The sequence below is a fragment of the Cebidichthys violaceus genome, unplaced genomic scaffold (assembly GCF_023349555.1).
Source record: "Cebidichthys violaceus isolate CVI_PGR_0920_01 unplaced genomic scaffold, fCebVio1.0.p SCAF_27, whole genome shotgun sequence".
NCBI classification, from domain to species: domain Eukaryota; kingdom Metazoa; phylum Chordata; class Actinopteri; order Perciformes; family Stichaeidae; genus Cebidichthys; species Cebidichthys violaceus.
Window position 1 is genome coordinate 837,328 of NW_027176450.1, and position 16,751 is coordinate 854,078.

Sequence of the window (16,751 nt, forward strand, 5' to 3'; positions counted from 1 at the left end):
GAAAGAAAGAAAGAAAGAAAGAGAAAGAACCAGAACCAGAACCACTAGTGCTCTGTAAAAGCTCCATTACTAATTAATGAATATTTCTCAAGCAAGAGAGAGACGGATAGCGAGAGAGGAGAGGGAGACTGCACCCATGGGCCAGAGCTGCATGCATGGTGGAGTCCCTGCGCTGTGCCGGTCAATGGAGATCTATCAGAGAAAGCAGGAGACGGCGCTGCAGCAGGAGCAGAAGAGGAAAGCGGAGGGTGGTTCACAGGAAGGAGATTAGCCCTGGAAAATTGATCCCCGAGCACAAAAGCCATCGGCCTCCTCTACTTTTTTCTCCTGTGGGCTGCTCTGGGTTTATCTATTCATCATTCTCGACGTCGCACACTGAAGTTTAGAACCATCTTTGAAGTGGAAAAAAAAAAGAGAGAAAGCACCATAAATCCTAAGCCAAGTGTATCACTGACTAATTATCTTTGATACACATTCATGGCCTCTGTGTGACCACCACACCAACAAACCTTCGCCAAAACTACTAGAGATCAAATAGTATAGAAAATAACAACGTGCCTGAGAGAAGAGCTAAAAGAGAAAAAACCCTTTCACTGTATTAACAGGATCTTTAAATGTCATTCCAGAAAGCACTGTTTCCTGCCCCAATTATGTGTTCTCAGTCGGTTTGTAATTGGTTTTAGCCACAGCCAGGATTTCACGGCCGAGACACTTTCCGGTCCAATGTTTACAGCGAAAGCGCGGAGATTCCAAAATTCACTTTGAATTTCTCGGGCTGTCCAAGTCAATAACATTTGGGGATTCTAAAGAGCGCGTGGCGTTTCTCCACTCTGAATCCTTGTCTGGGGCCTCCACTGCAGTGTTACTGTGGGCCTCACATCGCTGTGGGACCGAGTCTGTATCGCACTCGTTTCTGTGTGTCATCGCTCCTGTCACCATCCAAGAAAGCAGACATGCTCTTACAGTCTTTTAAATAGGATTGCAAGTGCAGAGTCAGACAACCACATAACTGAAGGCTTGACATTTTGCTGTAAGAATATGGCCCTGTAATAGACAAATATGAGCCCACATTTTCATACTGTCAGGATTTGTCAAGTCATGAAGATTACGGTCCACAGGCAGGTTTATCAATGCAGACAAGTGGAGGAACAGCAGATACTGTTACTGATGGGCTTATGACAACAAGAGAAGAAAAAGAGCGGCAGCAGCACCACATATCAGGATTTATTGACTTTGAAAACAACTGGTGTTTTAAAGTCACAGCTGTTTAATGAGGATTATCGAAAACAATTTTTTTTTTTAAAGTATGTGCAACAGTTCAGCATGCCACACAGCCACTAATCAGCCTGCTGAGTCATTTTAAAAGGATACTTGACAACCACTCGCTGAATCTTAAACCGATCGCATGTCGGGAAGATCGGTTTGCATTTCTAAATGCATTTTGATGTTCAGCGTCACATAAACTTGGTAGTAGTTTCATCTGAGTTTTATTTTTTTTTTTTTCTTCATTAGACGGGCTACTTTAAAAAAACAGGGGCAGCAACTTGACGATTTTACAGAAAGCGTTAAAAAGTCCACTGAATCGCAAACACACTAAAACAGGCCATGTTGTCAACGTAACAGGACTGTGTGGAAAACACAAGCTATGCCTGAGCCTCTCAATTTACAGCTTAAAATGTCCAAGAACACTTTTGTATTTCCTGCCATTGATCATGCAAATGATGCCCAAAATTAAAAAACTAGATATGATGCAATGAAATGATCAAGTATGATGACCGTGAAGATGAAGACGACTAGAAGTAAAGTTGATTCATAATATTCACCTGATTTGAGTCGAGTGATTCACATGTTTTGCTGTTTGTTATGATTTAAAACCAATAAAAGCTAGATAAGACGTGGCATTATAAACATGTTTTTTCACCAGTAAAATTAATTTACCATCAACATCATCTTTTTTCCCTTTAAAAGGTTTAAGTTCGTTTTACATACAATCAACAGATCAATTCTTTCACCACGCAGGTATGCAGTTACAGACAACAAGACTCAGAGGTACTGAAATAAAAAGCAGACATAATGTCAACAGATGTTTTGGTTGTTGTTAACAAACATCTGTATTGAAGCAGTGCTTCAAACGGAGTACAGCTCACAGGTATGAAGGCCGTTCAATGATTTTGAAGTTGTGAGCTCCTCGCAGAAGACAGGAAAAAAAAAAATGGTGAAACCTTCAGCCAACAGGGCCCTCGCAGACTACTGAAATATGCCCTTTGGAACTGGATATTCTGCCCTGGGGTGCATAGCAGGGTTGTTTTTATTTCACCGTTGATTTGAAAAGGCACAGAGGAGAGAGCTAAAACAAGAACAGAACTTGGCAAAGCTAGAAAATAATCCAAGAATTACTGCATACCAGCAAAAAAAAAAAAAAAAAATGGTCAGAAGATCATTGTGCAAAACAAGCTCAACTAGAGCTGTTACATTAAGCTTTCCCTCCATCACTGGATGGATCCCAAACAGAGTGTTCATCAACTGGCGGAGGAGACAGACCATTTAAATGCAGTCCTCTACTTCCATCCCCCACCGTTTCTCTGTCAGTCGCCCTCTAGAGGTCCGACCCGACGCCCGGTGATGAATAGATGTGCGAGCTCCAGGGAGCGTGGTGGAGATGGCTCACTGATAACCTGTGCTGGACAGCAGATGACCATCTCTCCCTTTTCAACCTTCCCATTAGGCAACTAATAATCCCAGCCTTGATGCTCCAGGAGAGCAATGTGCATGGATAGATGTTTCACTCGCTTACAAGCAAGCAACACCAAAATGACTTTCATGAAAACAAATGTTTGCCGAATTCTCCTACGTCCGTGTTCTTTGAGTTTCCCCTTTCGACTTTATTAGAAAGGTAACGAACGACTGCAACGTGAAGCCCATCACTCTAGAGTCACATGCAGCTGAGGGAACAGTGAACTAGGAAAGACCCAAGAGGGAAACATGGCGCCAGACTGTCAGCGGCGATAGCCCCACCGGGACTCGTACTGGGAGAGACGCTATGGGAAAAGAGACCAGGACAGACGAGTAAGAAATGTACGACGGAGCAATTAGCCTCACAGACAGACATCCATTCCTTATTTCTAACAGCCCAAAAAAAAGAGATCTGATAGGAGGTAAAGGCAACTGTTTATCCTTCGCTTTGAATGCCTCTGATCAGTTGATTCCACCAGCTTTTGAGGCAAGATGACGATGAAGAGAGCATTGCATTTGCATAAGAATGCATGCCTATACTCAACCAGTGGGAGGGGGGGAGGCAAGCCGTTTAATTCAGCAGCTCACTTGTTGGGAATCATTTCTGTACATGGCCAGGGGAAGATTAGAATTGGTTTTTACTCATGTGTTAGCACGAGCAAGAGGGAGTTGTCCAACAGTGTAGAGCGGGAGGGGCTTGGTCGTTACCCTTCCTTCAATGGTGATTAAGCAGCAGACATTAAAAGATCCCTCAAGTTTTTCCACCCTTCACTACTCTTCATCTCTCCAGTTCACTCCTTCTCCTCTCATCTCCCTGGAGAGAAGGGATTACTGGCACGCTGGTATACAGAAATGGCACTTGCTCAAAATTAAAAGACTTGCACAGGCCGCTAATCTAATGAGGGAGGAAGGGGGGGGAAGGAAAAGAGCGGATTTTCATGTTTACCGCCAACATTGCCATAAGACTAAAAAGAGGCTGAATACACAAAAGGAAAAAAAGCTTTTTAATCCCAAGCCAGGACAAAAGGCAAAAAGAAAATACATTGAACCGCTGGAAAATAGTGTGTGTGGTGGTTCAAAGGCAACAACAGTTGTGACATTTCAGTTGAGCAGGTCCCGTCATTGACTGCATGGACAACGCTCGCTGGTATACAAACGCATTGTGTGTACAGTAGCATCGTAGTACATCTCACAGCGCTGTAAAAAAGCTTTAATGCCTTCGTGCAGAAAGCACTGAACTGAGCGCTAACCGCGTTTTACCGGCCAGAAGACAAGGCATGCGAGGGGATCGGTGATAACTTGCAGTCCTCGCTCACAGCACAGTTTATTCCCTCCAATCTCCCGCTCAAACTTTTTCATAATATAATGACTATTTGAAAATTCGATATCATGACCCATCCCTACAGAGGACCAAGAAAACCTAATTCTATCAGCGTTCACGTGACATCCCCTTACTCCCAGTTAGATGGTCAGCAGGAAATAACGTGGCTCTTAGATAGCGGTGCAACGGATCATAAGACTCACAGTTCGGATCGTATTACGGATCAGAGTCACGGATCGGATGAAAGAAAGAGAGCCAATATAACTTTTACAGATCCCTGATCACGTTTTTTTTAGTGCAGTCTACTGCACTATGGGTGGAATTATTCTAGAGCGAAAGACCTGGTTCGCACGACGTGTTCTCGAACCACGGCTGAAGGCGGTTCATAGCGGGTCAGAACAGCCACACTCGAAGGCAGGGTGAACAGCTGATCGTCACAGAGAGGAGGAGACGATGTTGACACTGTTTAAATACGGGGGAAACGGCGCATAGTTTTTAGACAGTCTCTCCTGACAGGCATTCATAGTGTTGTTCTCAGGAGAAGTGACAGACAGAAGTATGAGAGAGAAGAGAGAGAGAGAGAGAGAAGTTCAAACCCTGGCTCCCTTCTCACCTCGGCATAGCAAGCCAATCACGGCATGAAGTGGGTGTGAATGTCAGATTGACAGTTTGGGAAAGTGACAGAAATTGACAGACAGAGGGTTCAATAAGCTATTTAGCCATCTAACAAGCAGTTCAGAGTGTACTAGCGCCTTAAAGGGCCCTGGAAGAGGACAGCAGCGTCCCCTCCCCAGGTGCACATACACAGGTAAAGCCATCCAGACAGAGGTCCTGACATTCCTCCGTCCCCCGTCTCAGCTGTGTCATCAGGTCTCAGGACACACCACTCTGAACAGACTGATCAGCAGCTGCAGAGTGGAGGTTAGAGGAGAAAAAGAAGCCCTCTGGCTGTCGTTAGATCCATCTAGAGAGGCTGCTCTGCTTCACTTCACTGACAAAGCAACACAGCAGCTACACACAGAGCAGCTACAGGAGGGGGAAAGGCTCAAGAAGTAGGAGGAAGACACCTTCCACTGGAGAGAAGGGAGTCACAGCTTCCAAAACAGGAAACATGGATAATACCACCCATCTGGGAAACATTCACACCGAGACACTGTTGAGCCAGGGTGCAAAACACTTGACAAACACGGGGAGTGGGGAATGTGGAATGTGGAAAAGCTCATCAGGTCCTCGGGGTGCACATCTCTGTGGGTGTCCACGTCAACATCACCCTCAAGAGAAATACATGTGCTCTAGGTTTGTGTTTTAATAAAAAATTCAAAGAGAGCCACATCAAAAACAAGACCTGCAAAAAACATGATTCATGATTTTGTTTTTAAAATAGCCCCAAGGAAAAACGCAGCCAAGATTTCCTGGTCAATATTCAATTATGTAATTTCTATCTCCTGACACACAAACAATATCACGTTTAATCTCCCCAAAGCCAGATCAAGAACACGGCAGCGACTCCAACATCGTCCAAATCCATACCACCCTCGCCCACTTGAAATGTAGCACACTCTATTAGCGGGCCTGAGCCAGATGCTTCAGGTAATTACCAGGACCCGTTAGGGCTGAATGAGCGGACCGTCGTAGCCTTCGGTTCCCATTTTGAGTCCATTTCAAGCACAATGTCTCATAATGAAGGAGGGTCACAGGCGGGCTGTGCTTGGCTCGGACTCCAAAGTTCAATTTGCATGGCAGAGAGCATGAATAAAGATGTCCTTTCCCTATCTTCCACTGCTAAATGTTACCGTTACTGAAGGGGGAGGAGAGGAGAGGAAGGGGGGATGCATTTGCCTCGTTTCTGCATGGGTGCTCCTGCATGCTGCGTTTCTCACTCCAGTTATAAATCGGACTGAGCCCAGCGTTTTATACCTTTACTCTTCATCCTTTGTGGAATGCCACCATGTGACTTTAGATTCCTTGTTCTACTTGTTCAAAATAAAATGCACGGTGTTGCCTCATCTGCTGTCGGGCAGCGGTGACTAAAGATACGATGCCGAACTCGAACACACATGATGAGACTGTGTGAAGCCCAGCGTGTGAGAGGGAGTCACCGTACAGGTGTTGGCACTACCAGCCTGGCCGGCTAGCTCATCAGTCAGAGGAGGGTGCGTGTATATATGTGTGTGTGTGTGTGTGTGTGTGTGTGTGTGTGTGTGTGTGTGTGTGTAGGGGGTATTAGATTACACAGATTTGAACACTTCCCTGAGGCTCTCACTTACAAGGTGCCTCCCCTGTGCCTACCTGACAATCAGGCAGCAGAATCTCTATAATTTTTCATTGTACGACCAATAACGCATCTTGACAGGGTGATCGATGTTCAAGTGCGTCTCTTACAAAAGCTGCGAGCCCTCCACACTTCCTTATTATCTTTTACAGCCATCACTCTTTTTTCTTTTATAACCTTGAGAGAATCCAACAAAAAGATGCAACGGAATGGGGAGGTGATTTTCATATTCATGGATTTCTAGTACAGACTCAAACATAGAACAGCAGTCCTCTCTCGCTCTCTCTTTTAAATCATTTCAATTTGCCAAAAAGCCCCCACCTGCGAGCTCGTGGTGGATGAGGTCAGCGAAGTTCGGGTCGTCCCCCCACCAGAAGAGCCAAAGCTCCCTCCGCCCCGGCCGCTGACTGCGCCGCCATACGCTTAGCACGTCGGCCTTCAGGCAGCAGCTGAAGCTGCATAGGATGGGGTCCTCCTCCGTCACTGGGAAGAGGATGGGCGCGGAGGTGGGACCCTGCCACACGAACCTCTTCCATTTGATCCCTGTTAAGTCAGCCTGCAAGACAAGAGAGGAGGGGGAGAGAAGGAAGAGAAAGAGACGGTCAGTGTGCAGAGTCGCTGCTTCAGGATCCACTCAGCACCTCGGAGTAAACATGTGCTGAGCACAGTGTAAAGAGCAGGTATTAATCCTCTTTTATGGGGCAGTTCACCCACCAACTACTTCTGACAATAACACACCTGGGCTGTCAAAACTAGGGGGAGAAAAACAAAGAGAAAGGGAAAGATTGAAAGATACAAAGTAAATGACAAAACACGAGCCCCATTGTGTGTTGATGAAAAAGAAGAAAGAAAAGAAATTGCCCTTAAAAATTGGGACGTTTTTTTGTTTCTGCAAAGAACTGTGTACTTGTGCCTCAGGTGCTTTCAATATCACCACGAACAACATGTCCAAAACACAAATAGGAAAGAACTAATGCTGGTAAATGTGCTCTCTCCACCTTAATCCTCATTATTGGTGAGTGCTGGTGGGGTGCTTTGCCTTTCTATAAACGCTGTCTGGCTTTTATAGAGAGAACAAAAAATGCAGGAAAAAGCCTCATAGGCAGTAAATCACCGGCGGGGTTATTAAGTGTTAAAGCAGGAACATTACGCTCCATTGCTAGCTAGCACTGCTGCTAATCATCCAAGCGCCGACAGACAACCCATGTCGACCTCAACATGTAGAAACGCGCGCACACACGCACACACACACACACACACACACACACACACACACACACACACACACACACACACACACACACACACACACACACACACACACACACACACACACACACACACACACACACACACACACAGGGCCGTAGGCGTACAGCCCCATTTCCGCTGGCAATCTTGGTCCTCTATCTGTCCCTGTAGACATTTCAAGTAATCTGTGGGAACATGGACTGTTCATTTTCATGCCGTTTAAACCTATACCGTTCAGGCTGAGTTGGCAAACTGTCCCCCTGTATATTCAACCAATTAATCCATTACAATTCAGGGGGATATCTTAACTCAAGAGCAGAGGCACTGAGCCTGAACAAGTGATTACCCGTGGTTGTGGCGATGCGGTGGTGTTTCGCCTGGCTAGGGATAAGCTGGGAGATTTGTGGTGGGAGGGGGGCTGGGGACTGTCAAAACAGAGCATTGTGTGGCGTCAGCTGGAGCAGAGCGGGATCACAACAACAAGTTAGTAAGCAATAAAGATGGAACACATACACACACACACACACACACACACACACACACACACACACACACACACACACACACACACACACACACACACACATCATTAATAAGCCTGAGGTTGGAATAATGTTGACTATATTTATGACTCCTGCACATGTCCAATTAATACACCACAGCAGCATACAGGCAAGCTGGTTTATGAAGTATGCACTGTATGCATCATCAAAAACCACAAAGCATGTGTGGAACTTGTTCTTCACCACTAACTCAAGGGAGGCACACAAAAGCCCAAAGAGTCATCCTAACTTTATTTTACTGATGTCTAATCGGTGTTGATGCTAAATGTAGTCGATCAAAGCATTGAGTTCCTCGGTGCACGCTGTATTGACCCAGAAAGCTGAGTTTGCAGGTGAAAAATCTGTTGTTCTTCCTGCATCCAGCGGCGTCATGTGACGCGGCAGTGACAAGGAGGAACTACAGGCTGCTATCCCAGCTTTGATTGGTAATCTCCGCCTATGGGATATTCAGCGTACGTGGCCGAAGAAAGTCGGCGCAGAAAGGCAGAGGTCGCGGCTGCATTAGCCGTGCAAGAGGACACGGCCGGCGGGAACCTTTCGAGCGTCAGAGAAGCTCAGAGCAATGCATCCTGGTACATGTAGGCACCGCCGGCAGGGCTCCGCAAGCAGAAGAACTCTGCTTTACAGGTCAATATAGCACGCACTGAGGAAGTTATTGCTTCGACACCGATTGGACATCCACATATCTCCCTTAAACACAGCATTTGTATGGATGCATGATCAAAGCATCGTGAGCTCTGATGAACACCCTTTTGGACCCTAGACCGATTTTTAGGCCCTCAGCTCGAAAATAGCATACCAATACGATAATGAGTGTAGCGTTGCAACTTTAAGAGCTATTTTAATACTGTTGGTAGTAAAATAACCCTAACACTTGTGAGATGTGTTGATATGTGTAAATATCAGTATATATGTTACTGGTTAAGAGTAGATTAAGATGGCACACAGCACAAATTGAAAATTCAAATTTTCGAATGGAAAGAAAAAGCAATTTCAGGATATTTCTTTATTAGAAATCATGTAGGTCCAAGCTTTCCAGCTCTCCCAGATCATAGAACTATATGTTGAGGGTCTCTAAACAAATTTTTACTTTGATAAAGTGAAGCTTTATCGAGTACATCTTGATCTAGTACGGAGAGATCAAACGAGGTCAACCAAAATGTAATTTTGTTCCAGCTGTTTCATTGTAATTTTATATACTATATAATTATATATTTCACTTCTTTTATCATTAATAATGTTCAATCTATCCATATGCAGCAGTTTGGCATCATTTTGAGAGCCTGGATCCTCTCTGAGACTGTTAATGTTTGTCATCTATGGGATTTTATCGTCTGAATTCAAGTTTTTTTTATCCTCCAGGGCCTTTCAGCCTGTGTGAAGGGCCGATTTGACCCAATGAACGTTCCACAGACGCGTAACAGCCTGCTCTGTTGAAACAACCTAACGTGACTTTGATTGACAGAATCCGTTAGCCAATCAGAAAATAAAAACTAATAACCCGAGTGTCAAATTTCTCAAATCCGATTTGCTGAGACGTATAACCCTGCCCCCTCCGCTAGCAGGCACACAAGGCACACGACAGCAGCGCCAGCTTTGAATTCAAACAGAGGATGATGGGATGAACAGATGGACAGTAAACATGAACGGATTAATAATTTTTTTTGCTGCAGAACTTCTCAAAGTAAGGAGCTGGTTTATGATGTGATCGATTATGCGGATTATGATGATGGCTTTGTTTTGTAAGTAAATCTGCGAGGATGTGTCGTAGCGGAATGTGAAAAAATGGCTGCCACCGTCTGGTCGCTAGCGATCTCCTAAGCTAACGAGTGTTAGCATTGAATTCATTTTTCAAAACGTTATTGGCATAAATGTGGCGAGTGGGACTGCCTAGGGGGAGCTATATCAATTGTGTTACTTGGTATTATACGTAGCTTTGTCATATGTTGTGTTTGGAGTGTGTACAAACAGCTGAGATGACTTTGTAGCGCAGGAGCTGCAGTTTGAGCAGGTATGCGGCATCATTATATTCGTTACTGATGAGTGCACGTTATGAGTGGATTCATTTTTGGATGCATGCGTCGCCCCCGCCGGTGGGGGCGCTCGGGCCAGATTGGTTAAGGAATTCAAGAGGTGCTACACATGCTGAGGACAGGCTCCAAGGGTGCAGACAGCAGAGCTAGTCCGTGTGCATCGACAGAGCTGCAGCAGTTAGGCTGCTCCTTCCTGCTGGAGTGTGAGAAGCACCACAGTACACCTGCATCTCGCCAGGAAACATCTGTGCACACAATGCAAAGGGGAGGGCGGGAGTGATGGTTAACTGTGAAAGCAGAACGTAAGCAGTGCAGATGTGAACACCCCCCATCATCTTACTGACCAGACTCCAGCGGTAAGGTGTGTTTCATCATGCACAGGGCTGTGTTCAGGAGTGCCTCGCAGATAATATTACGGGCCTCTTCTCCTCATACATTTTAGTATCACACTTTGACATGATTATGTGCTGCAAGCTGTCTTGAATTTGCATCATCATGAAGTCCTATGAAACTGCCTTGACACATATAGAGTGAGAGTAAAGAGTTGAGAGGCCACTCGACCTAAACATTTCCTGCTGTATCATCTTCCAAGTAGACGTTACATTTACAAGAACAAAAGAATATAGGGCAAGGCAAGCTGCTCTCTCTCTCCAATCTCCAACTAAATCAAATTTGAGTACAGCAATTAAGCAGTTACAATCTGTTCTGAAACAATTACTATAGTCAATCAAATGAACATAAGCCCAACTGATGACAACTAATACTAATCAATTAAGTGTGTTTATTAAGTAAAGATAGAATTAAAAACACCACATTTGACAATGACACACAGTTTCAGCTGACAGGTGAAAAAAAAAGGCAATCTCCGAATTCAAGCAAACAAACTTCTCTATGTGCACGTGAACAAGAGATGGTTTAACAGTTTGATAAACGGTCAGCCTGGTGTCAGGTGACTTTTAAAAAAGGCACACAGAGAAAACACCATCACGCTTGTTGTTATTGACCACAGTGACTGCGGTACAACTGTTCACGCAGGGCAACTTGAACCAACCGACCACATCCTGTGGGCACGGAAACTTTGACCTGCCTCCTCTCTGAAATTTAGCAGCTGTAGTAGCAGTCGCAGCTGGAATACTGATTAATGCTGCCGCCGCCGCTGCTGTTAATGTGCGGATGAAATACAACGGTCTACGAGAGCAGAAGGCCAGACGATTCATCTTACATTACAGTTCCATTCATCACTTCTTTCTGGGACTGTTTCTGCCACCATCGGGACGTTTGCATCTATGCTGCAGTTTCTCTGCCAAGTAGGCAATTGAATACATTATGAATCTTTCCTTTAGAATATATGGCACAATGCAAACCTTCACTACAGCAACTGTGCTATAGAGGTGTGTTACTGTCAGCAAGAAATCCTCAGTAATAAATGACTTATTGGATGCTTTGTGTCTATTATCTGAAATGAGATAACTAGATCATTATTAAAAGCATCACATCTACTTCAGTTCTCTCCAATCATTTCTCTGAAATAACGATCACTGCAGGTGCATCTCACACAGCACAGTTATTACAATTAGGGACATTTAAATCAACAGTTTTCTGTTCAGGGGCTTCATTGTTGAAATTGCAGCAATAATACTGAATTTCACTGAAGAAAAGAAAAGGTGCTGCAAACGTTTTGTTACAGTGAAAGAACAATTTATGCGATACATGATGTGGCCCAGCTGCAGTGTGGAGCTGAAAAGTGCTCGCTGACATTCAGAGCGCTCTTTTCTCTTCTGCACTGCTTGGATGCGAGAGAGCAAAAAAGGCCAACGAGTTTTACCTCACAATCCCAGTGAGATGCTGAGCTCAATACTGTGTGAATGTGGGGAGAAACTGAAACTCTGTGAAGTTCAAAACACATGACGTTTGTGGGGTTCTGGTCAGTCGGTAGTCTCACCACGTATACAGTACGGCCGCACGCTTGAGAAAGTGAGGATCGGAAGCAGCTCCAGAGAGTAATGCGTTCGTATTATTTATTATTATTATGAATTAAACAAAAAATGTCTGAAGACACTTTCAACGAAACAGTTCTCTCGACCCGCTTTGTTTACACAGGGGAAAAAAGCCAAGTATTTGCACTGCTGATTGTTCAAAGACTAGACGTTTATCTTTGTGTTTGCACATCATCGACTGGACGCAGAGATGATCTGTTAAGGCATGTGTTGCACCGCTCAGTTCTGGGTTTGAAACAGGGAAACAAAGAGTGATTGCAAGGATTGGAATCAACTTACAATTAACTCTAGTAACACAATGCATCTACAACTTCCTCCAGCTTTAAATATGACTTTAGAAGTCTTTGAAGAGACTTCTTCTGAAACAAGCCATCTCTCTAGCTGGACAACAGGCTATATCATTTAAGAAGTAAACTGACGTTAAACTGCATTTTCAATAGCACTCCAAAAAGTCAGAAGTTTTGGTGTAGAAAGTCACACTGCCTGTAGTTTTGTCCCCCTGCTCTGTGATTGTGTATACAACCTATGGACAATAGATATGAAAGTGATCTTCTGTCTTTAGGTATTCCTGAGCCTGAAGAGGCAGAACTGAAGAGCCCCTCTCTCAACAACTGGACCCGTCAGCACTCCGCTCCTCACCAACAATATTCACGAGGCAATCTGCTCTGCCAAGGATGACTGTGCCTTCTGCAGTTGTTCCGTCTGTCCGTTCAAAATACACGAGTGACAGCCTGTGTGCAGAAGCAGACGGTGCCACGGATAACGGCCAAGCTCTGCACGAGTGAGCCTCGAACACACGATTCTCTTCTATGAAACTTTCAATTTCGCCACCTGCCTGCATCTTAGCAAATACTTAAGTATGCAAGCAACTGCTCGTGGGTCATGAGAAGTTTTATCTTTCAGATTCGAAAGCCAAAAACAACGCTGCTGTGGAATCTAAGGACGTAGGAGCTGGATACAGCGCGGAAGTGCTCCTTCCTTGAGGTGACACGTACTTGTGTGTGTGTGTGTGTGTGTGTGTGTGTGTGTGTGTGTGTGTGTGTGTGTGTGTGTGGGGGGGGGGGGGGTTACGACCCCTGATTATCCCAGCTGCTCACCTTCCCTCTGGCCACTTAGGGTTCTGGGTCTCAGTAGGGAGCGCTGTGTTCAAACAGCTGCCTTCCTGCCTTTCACGATATGAGACAAGCAACAGGTGAAGCCCCTCAAATCATGCTGCAGATGCTCCTCTCCTACCAGGTCTTTCTTCCTGTCTGTCACCTCTCCCTCAGCTTTACCCCGTCACTCAGCACACATAAGACTAAGCAAGTGTGTGTTGGCATTTTTGGTTGAAGAAGATTCAAATTAAAACAGAGCTCTTGTCACATACGATGCAGTCACCAAACAGATCACTTCTGCAGAGTGCTTCTTTAATCTGAGAACCTTCAGGGCTGAAATGCATGGAAGCTCAAACTACAAATGTCAGCTACGTAGGTCCATAATAATACAGAAACAGACTAGACTGAATTCACACACCAAGTTAATTCCCATAAGCCCACTTGAAATGCCAAAAAACTAAAAGTATGCAACAAGTAAAATCGTACTCCAGAGAAGACTATCCACTGAAAAACGAAGAGGGAGAAAAAGTCCCACAATGTGTTCGCATTCTTTCACCATAAAACCACAAAGTGGAGTCTGTTCAGTGAGTGAGTCATAACAGCAGTGGTGTTATGCTTAGTCTCAGTGTGCAGGAAAATGTCAGCCAGACAGGCACAGCACCACAACTACCAGCCTCTACCTCTGCTGTCCACTGTGGCCAACGCTGCCTTCAAGTGCCGTCGTAAACATTGTAATTACGAGTTCAGCACACACAATCGACCCAACTAAGTAGTATTGAGAGAGTGGGGATTTTTCTGCAATAAAATGTTACCTTTGGGGGGGGGCGGACAGCTTGGAGGCTTTGTCAATTTGAGGCATGAGCGGTGTAGTGCTTCATTATGTTGTTATTATATTACATTTTGTGTCAACATTACTATTGAGGCCTTTCGAATCCTGCCGCTCACTTTACGTTGAACAACATTTCCTCTGCATACACATTAAATCAATCTAGGATCAATGTACTTTGTGGTCTTTCACTTGTGGCACTGTACCGCAAAGTGGTCCTGTGTCATTTAATCTATAACATAACTCTACTTTCTGGAAGGGTGACATTTTAGCCTTCGAGAAAACACATCTCCAGCTTGGGAAGCAGGATGTTCAGAGGAGCTCGAGCAGGTAGGCATTACACTCTTCAGCTAACCTACAAGTCAAAGTGTGGTTAAGCCTGCTCACAAGCCTATTAACTGCAACAACAAACGCATTCCGAACCACGTTCCTGGTTATACAGCCACAAGTGGAGCTGCACACACAAGCAACACCTTTCCATATAATGCCAGGGTGACGACTGAAGACTGTGGACTACACGGTGGATGCTCACTGCACTACATATCCCATGTGTATTTAGGTTAATGTCAGCTGGCCACAAGTGACAACATATGATAAAGAGATAGAGAAAGGGGAATACAATGTACGCTTCATCACAACCTATAGAGTAGTAGACAGTGTAGCTCAGACATGTAGTTACCTAGATGTCTGTAATGCCCAGGAATGCATGTCACAGATTATATAATCAGCCTGGCGGCCAGTGCCCTAGTTGGTGTGAATACTAGAAAATGAAGTCCGAGGAGATTAAGCCCGCACTGACAAACAAGATGATGAGATATTACATCAATAATTAACGCTTGCAAACCAATACTGTTACCACAAAAGATCTTGTTGCATGCTTGTTGCAACAACAACATCAAAAAGAGCTTTCTGGGCAAAGCGTAAGGGGCGTGTTTTTATCCTCAAGGTGTGCAAGTTAGGCATTGACGTTCGTCCCTCCAGGAGTTGTCAGTGTTGTGCAAAAAAAACAACAACACAGTATTCCACAGCTAAAGCTCAGCGGTTCTCTTAGTCTCCGCAAACAGAAGTTAAAGTTGCAAACTGAAGTGCATGTGGTGTTTGCTTTAGCGGGTCACCGCTTGATAACAACATAGTGGAAATGTAATGAGAACGAGATGGCAAGTTAATAATAAACAAGGTGTCGAGGAGAGACGGAGAAAGTGCTACAACAACTAACTCACTGGGACACGCAGTCGGGCTTTTTGGCAGTAAAATGCACAACATTGTATTTCCGTGCTAACAGGCGATATGTTGACGTTTCTAACCAGAGAAATGTAGTAAATGAAGCTTAACAAGCGAGTGGCGTTAACCTTGAATGTTTACTTTAAGAATAGAAAAAAATGGAAATGTAAAAAGGAAGAAGATTGTAACAGACAGACCGTTACAGCCAGGTTAAGCGACAAAGTGTTAAAACAAGGCAACACGAGCGAACTGGGATGCCTTGTTGCCCTGAAATGATGTCAGCTCGACAGGCCGTAAGCCTAGCTAAGCTCCTATCAACTGATGCCTGTGTGGCTAACGTTAGCTTAGCCCCCGTTCAGCTAGTTAAAAATGGCTGCTTTCCTTTAGTTTTAAATCTCTTACCAGACAGAATAGATTGGAATGGCAATCCTCCAAGCTGGCCCCGTTTGGTACATAACAAGAACTCATCCTTCTTCACTGCGAGATCCAACTCTCCATCATTTCACTTCCCAGGAAAAAAAAGAACAATTGGCGAATTTGTGTTTTCAAAAGATGTTCAGGCTCAATCAACGAGAAATATTTTTTGGAACATTTGGCTGGAGGATAGTTAATTCAACAACCTTCCGATTGCAGTTCCCCCGCCGGAGCTAAAAGCGCATAAAAGAGACTGTGTGGGCTTTACGTCGACATCTCAAAAGCACACAGTAAATACTAATTAAAGCCAGCGAAAAATGTTCATAAAACAAAAAGAAAAGGAGAGCAAAGAAGCAACTCTCCCCCTCCCCCTTAGCCCCAAAACGGTCTCTGCTTAAAAAAATAAAGACGTCCTGTCTTACTCTTCCATCGCAAAAATGAGTCTAAAAACGAAATACATCCTGTAAAAACCTCTTGAAATTATATTTTAACGATTATTTCGGTCATAATTTCTGCCTCGGTTCCTGTTGGTTTCCATTTGAATTCATGGATTCCTTTCTTTAATGGCGGCCACAGGGACAACTCTGCCTTCCACAGCCTATTGGCTCATTCGTGGTCAAAGCTTTGTCAAGTCACCCAAAGACATACAGACACACGTCAGAAAGTAGCCAACATTTCCGGCAAAGTAAAAGTACGGCATTGTTTTGTTTAATATTATGTCTAATACAATGATTATTGCTATATAAAAACATGAAGCTGTTAAATATATTGAATGGCTAAATAATATATTTTAGTTTATTGTACTACTTTATGTCATACAAAGTTGCTGCTACGTGCAATAAACGGTGCACGTTTTATTTTGACAGTCCTGACAGCAGGTTCCGTGTTTTAGTACGGCTAACTTGACACTGTCGTGGTCATGAGGGCTGTAATAACACAAGACTGATAGGTATTGCCGCTAGGCCAGCGCAAGTGGCGCTACTGAGCAACAGATTTTGTTACCAATGATCAAACCACATAAACTTG

At 44.4% G+C, this 16,751-nt stretch overlaps 1 protein-coding gene across 3 annotated transcripts in view; it reads right to left on the reverse strand.

Annotated features, from left to right (window-relative positions):
* Positions 1–16,302, reverse strand: part of med13a (mediator complex subunit 13a) — a 75,184-nt gene extending 58,882 nt beyond the window's left edge. For 2 of the 3 annotated variants that reach the window (XM_068721174.1, XM_068721172.1), the window contains exons 1-2: positions 15,714–16,302; positions 6,648–6,882 (exon numbers count right to left, since the gene is read on the reverse strand). In XM_068721174.1, coding sequence (XP_068577275.1) covers positions 6,648–6,882; positions 15,714–15,779 — 301 coding nt within the window. In that variant the 5' untranslated portion in view covers positions 15,780–16,302. The remainder of the gene's footprint in view (positions 1–6,647; positions 6,883–15,713) is intronic. The other variant, XM_068721173.1, reaches the window with a different exon arrangement.
* Positions 16,303–16,751: the final 449 nt, after the last annotated feature.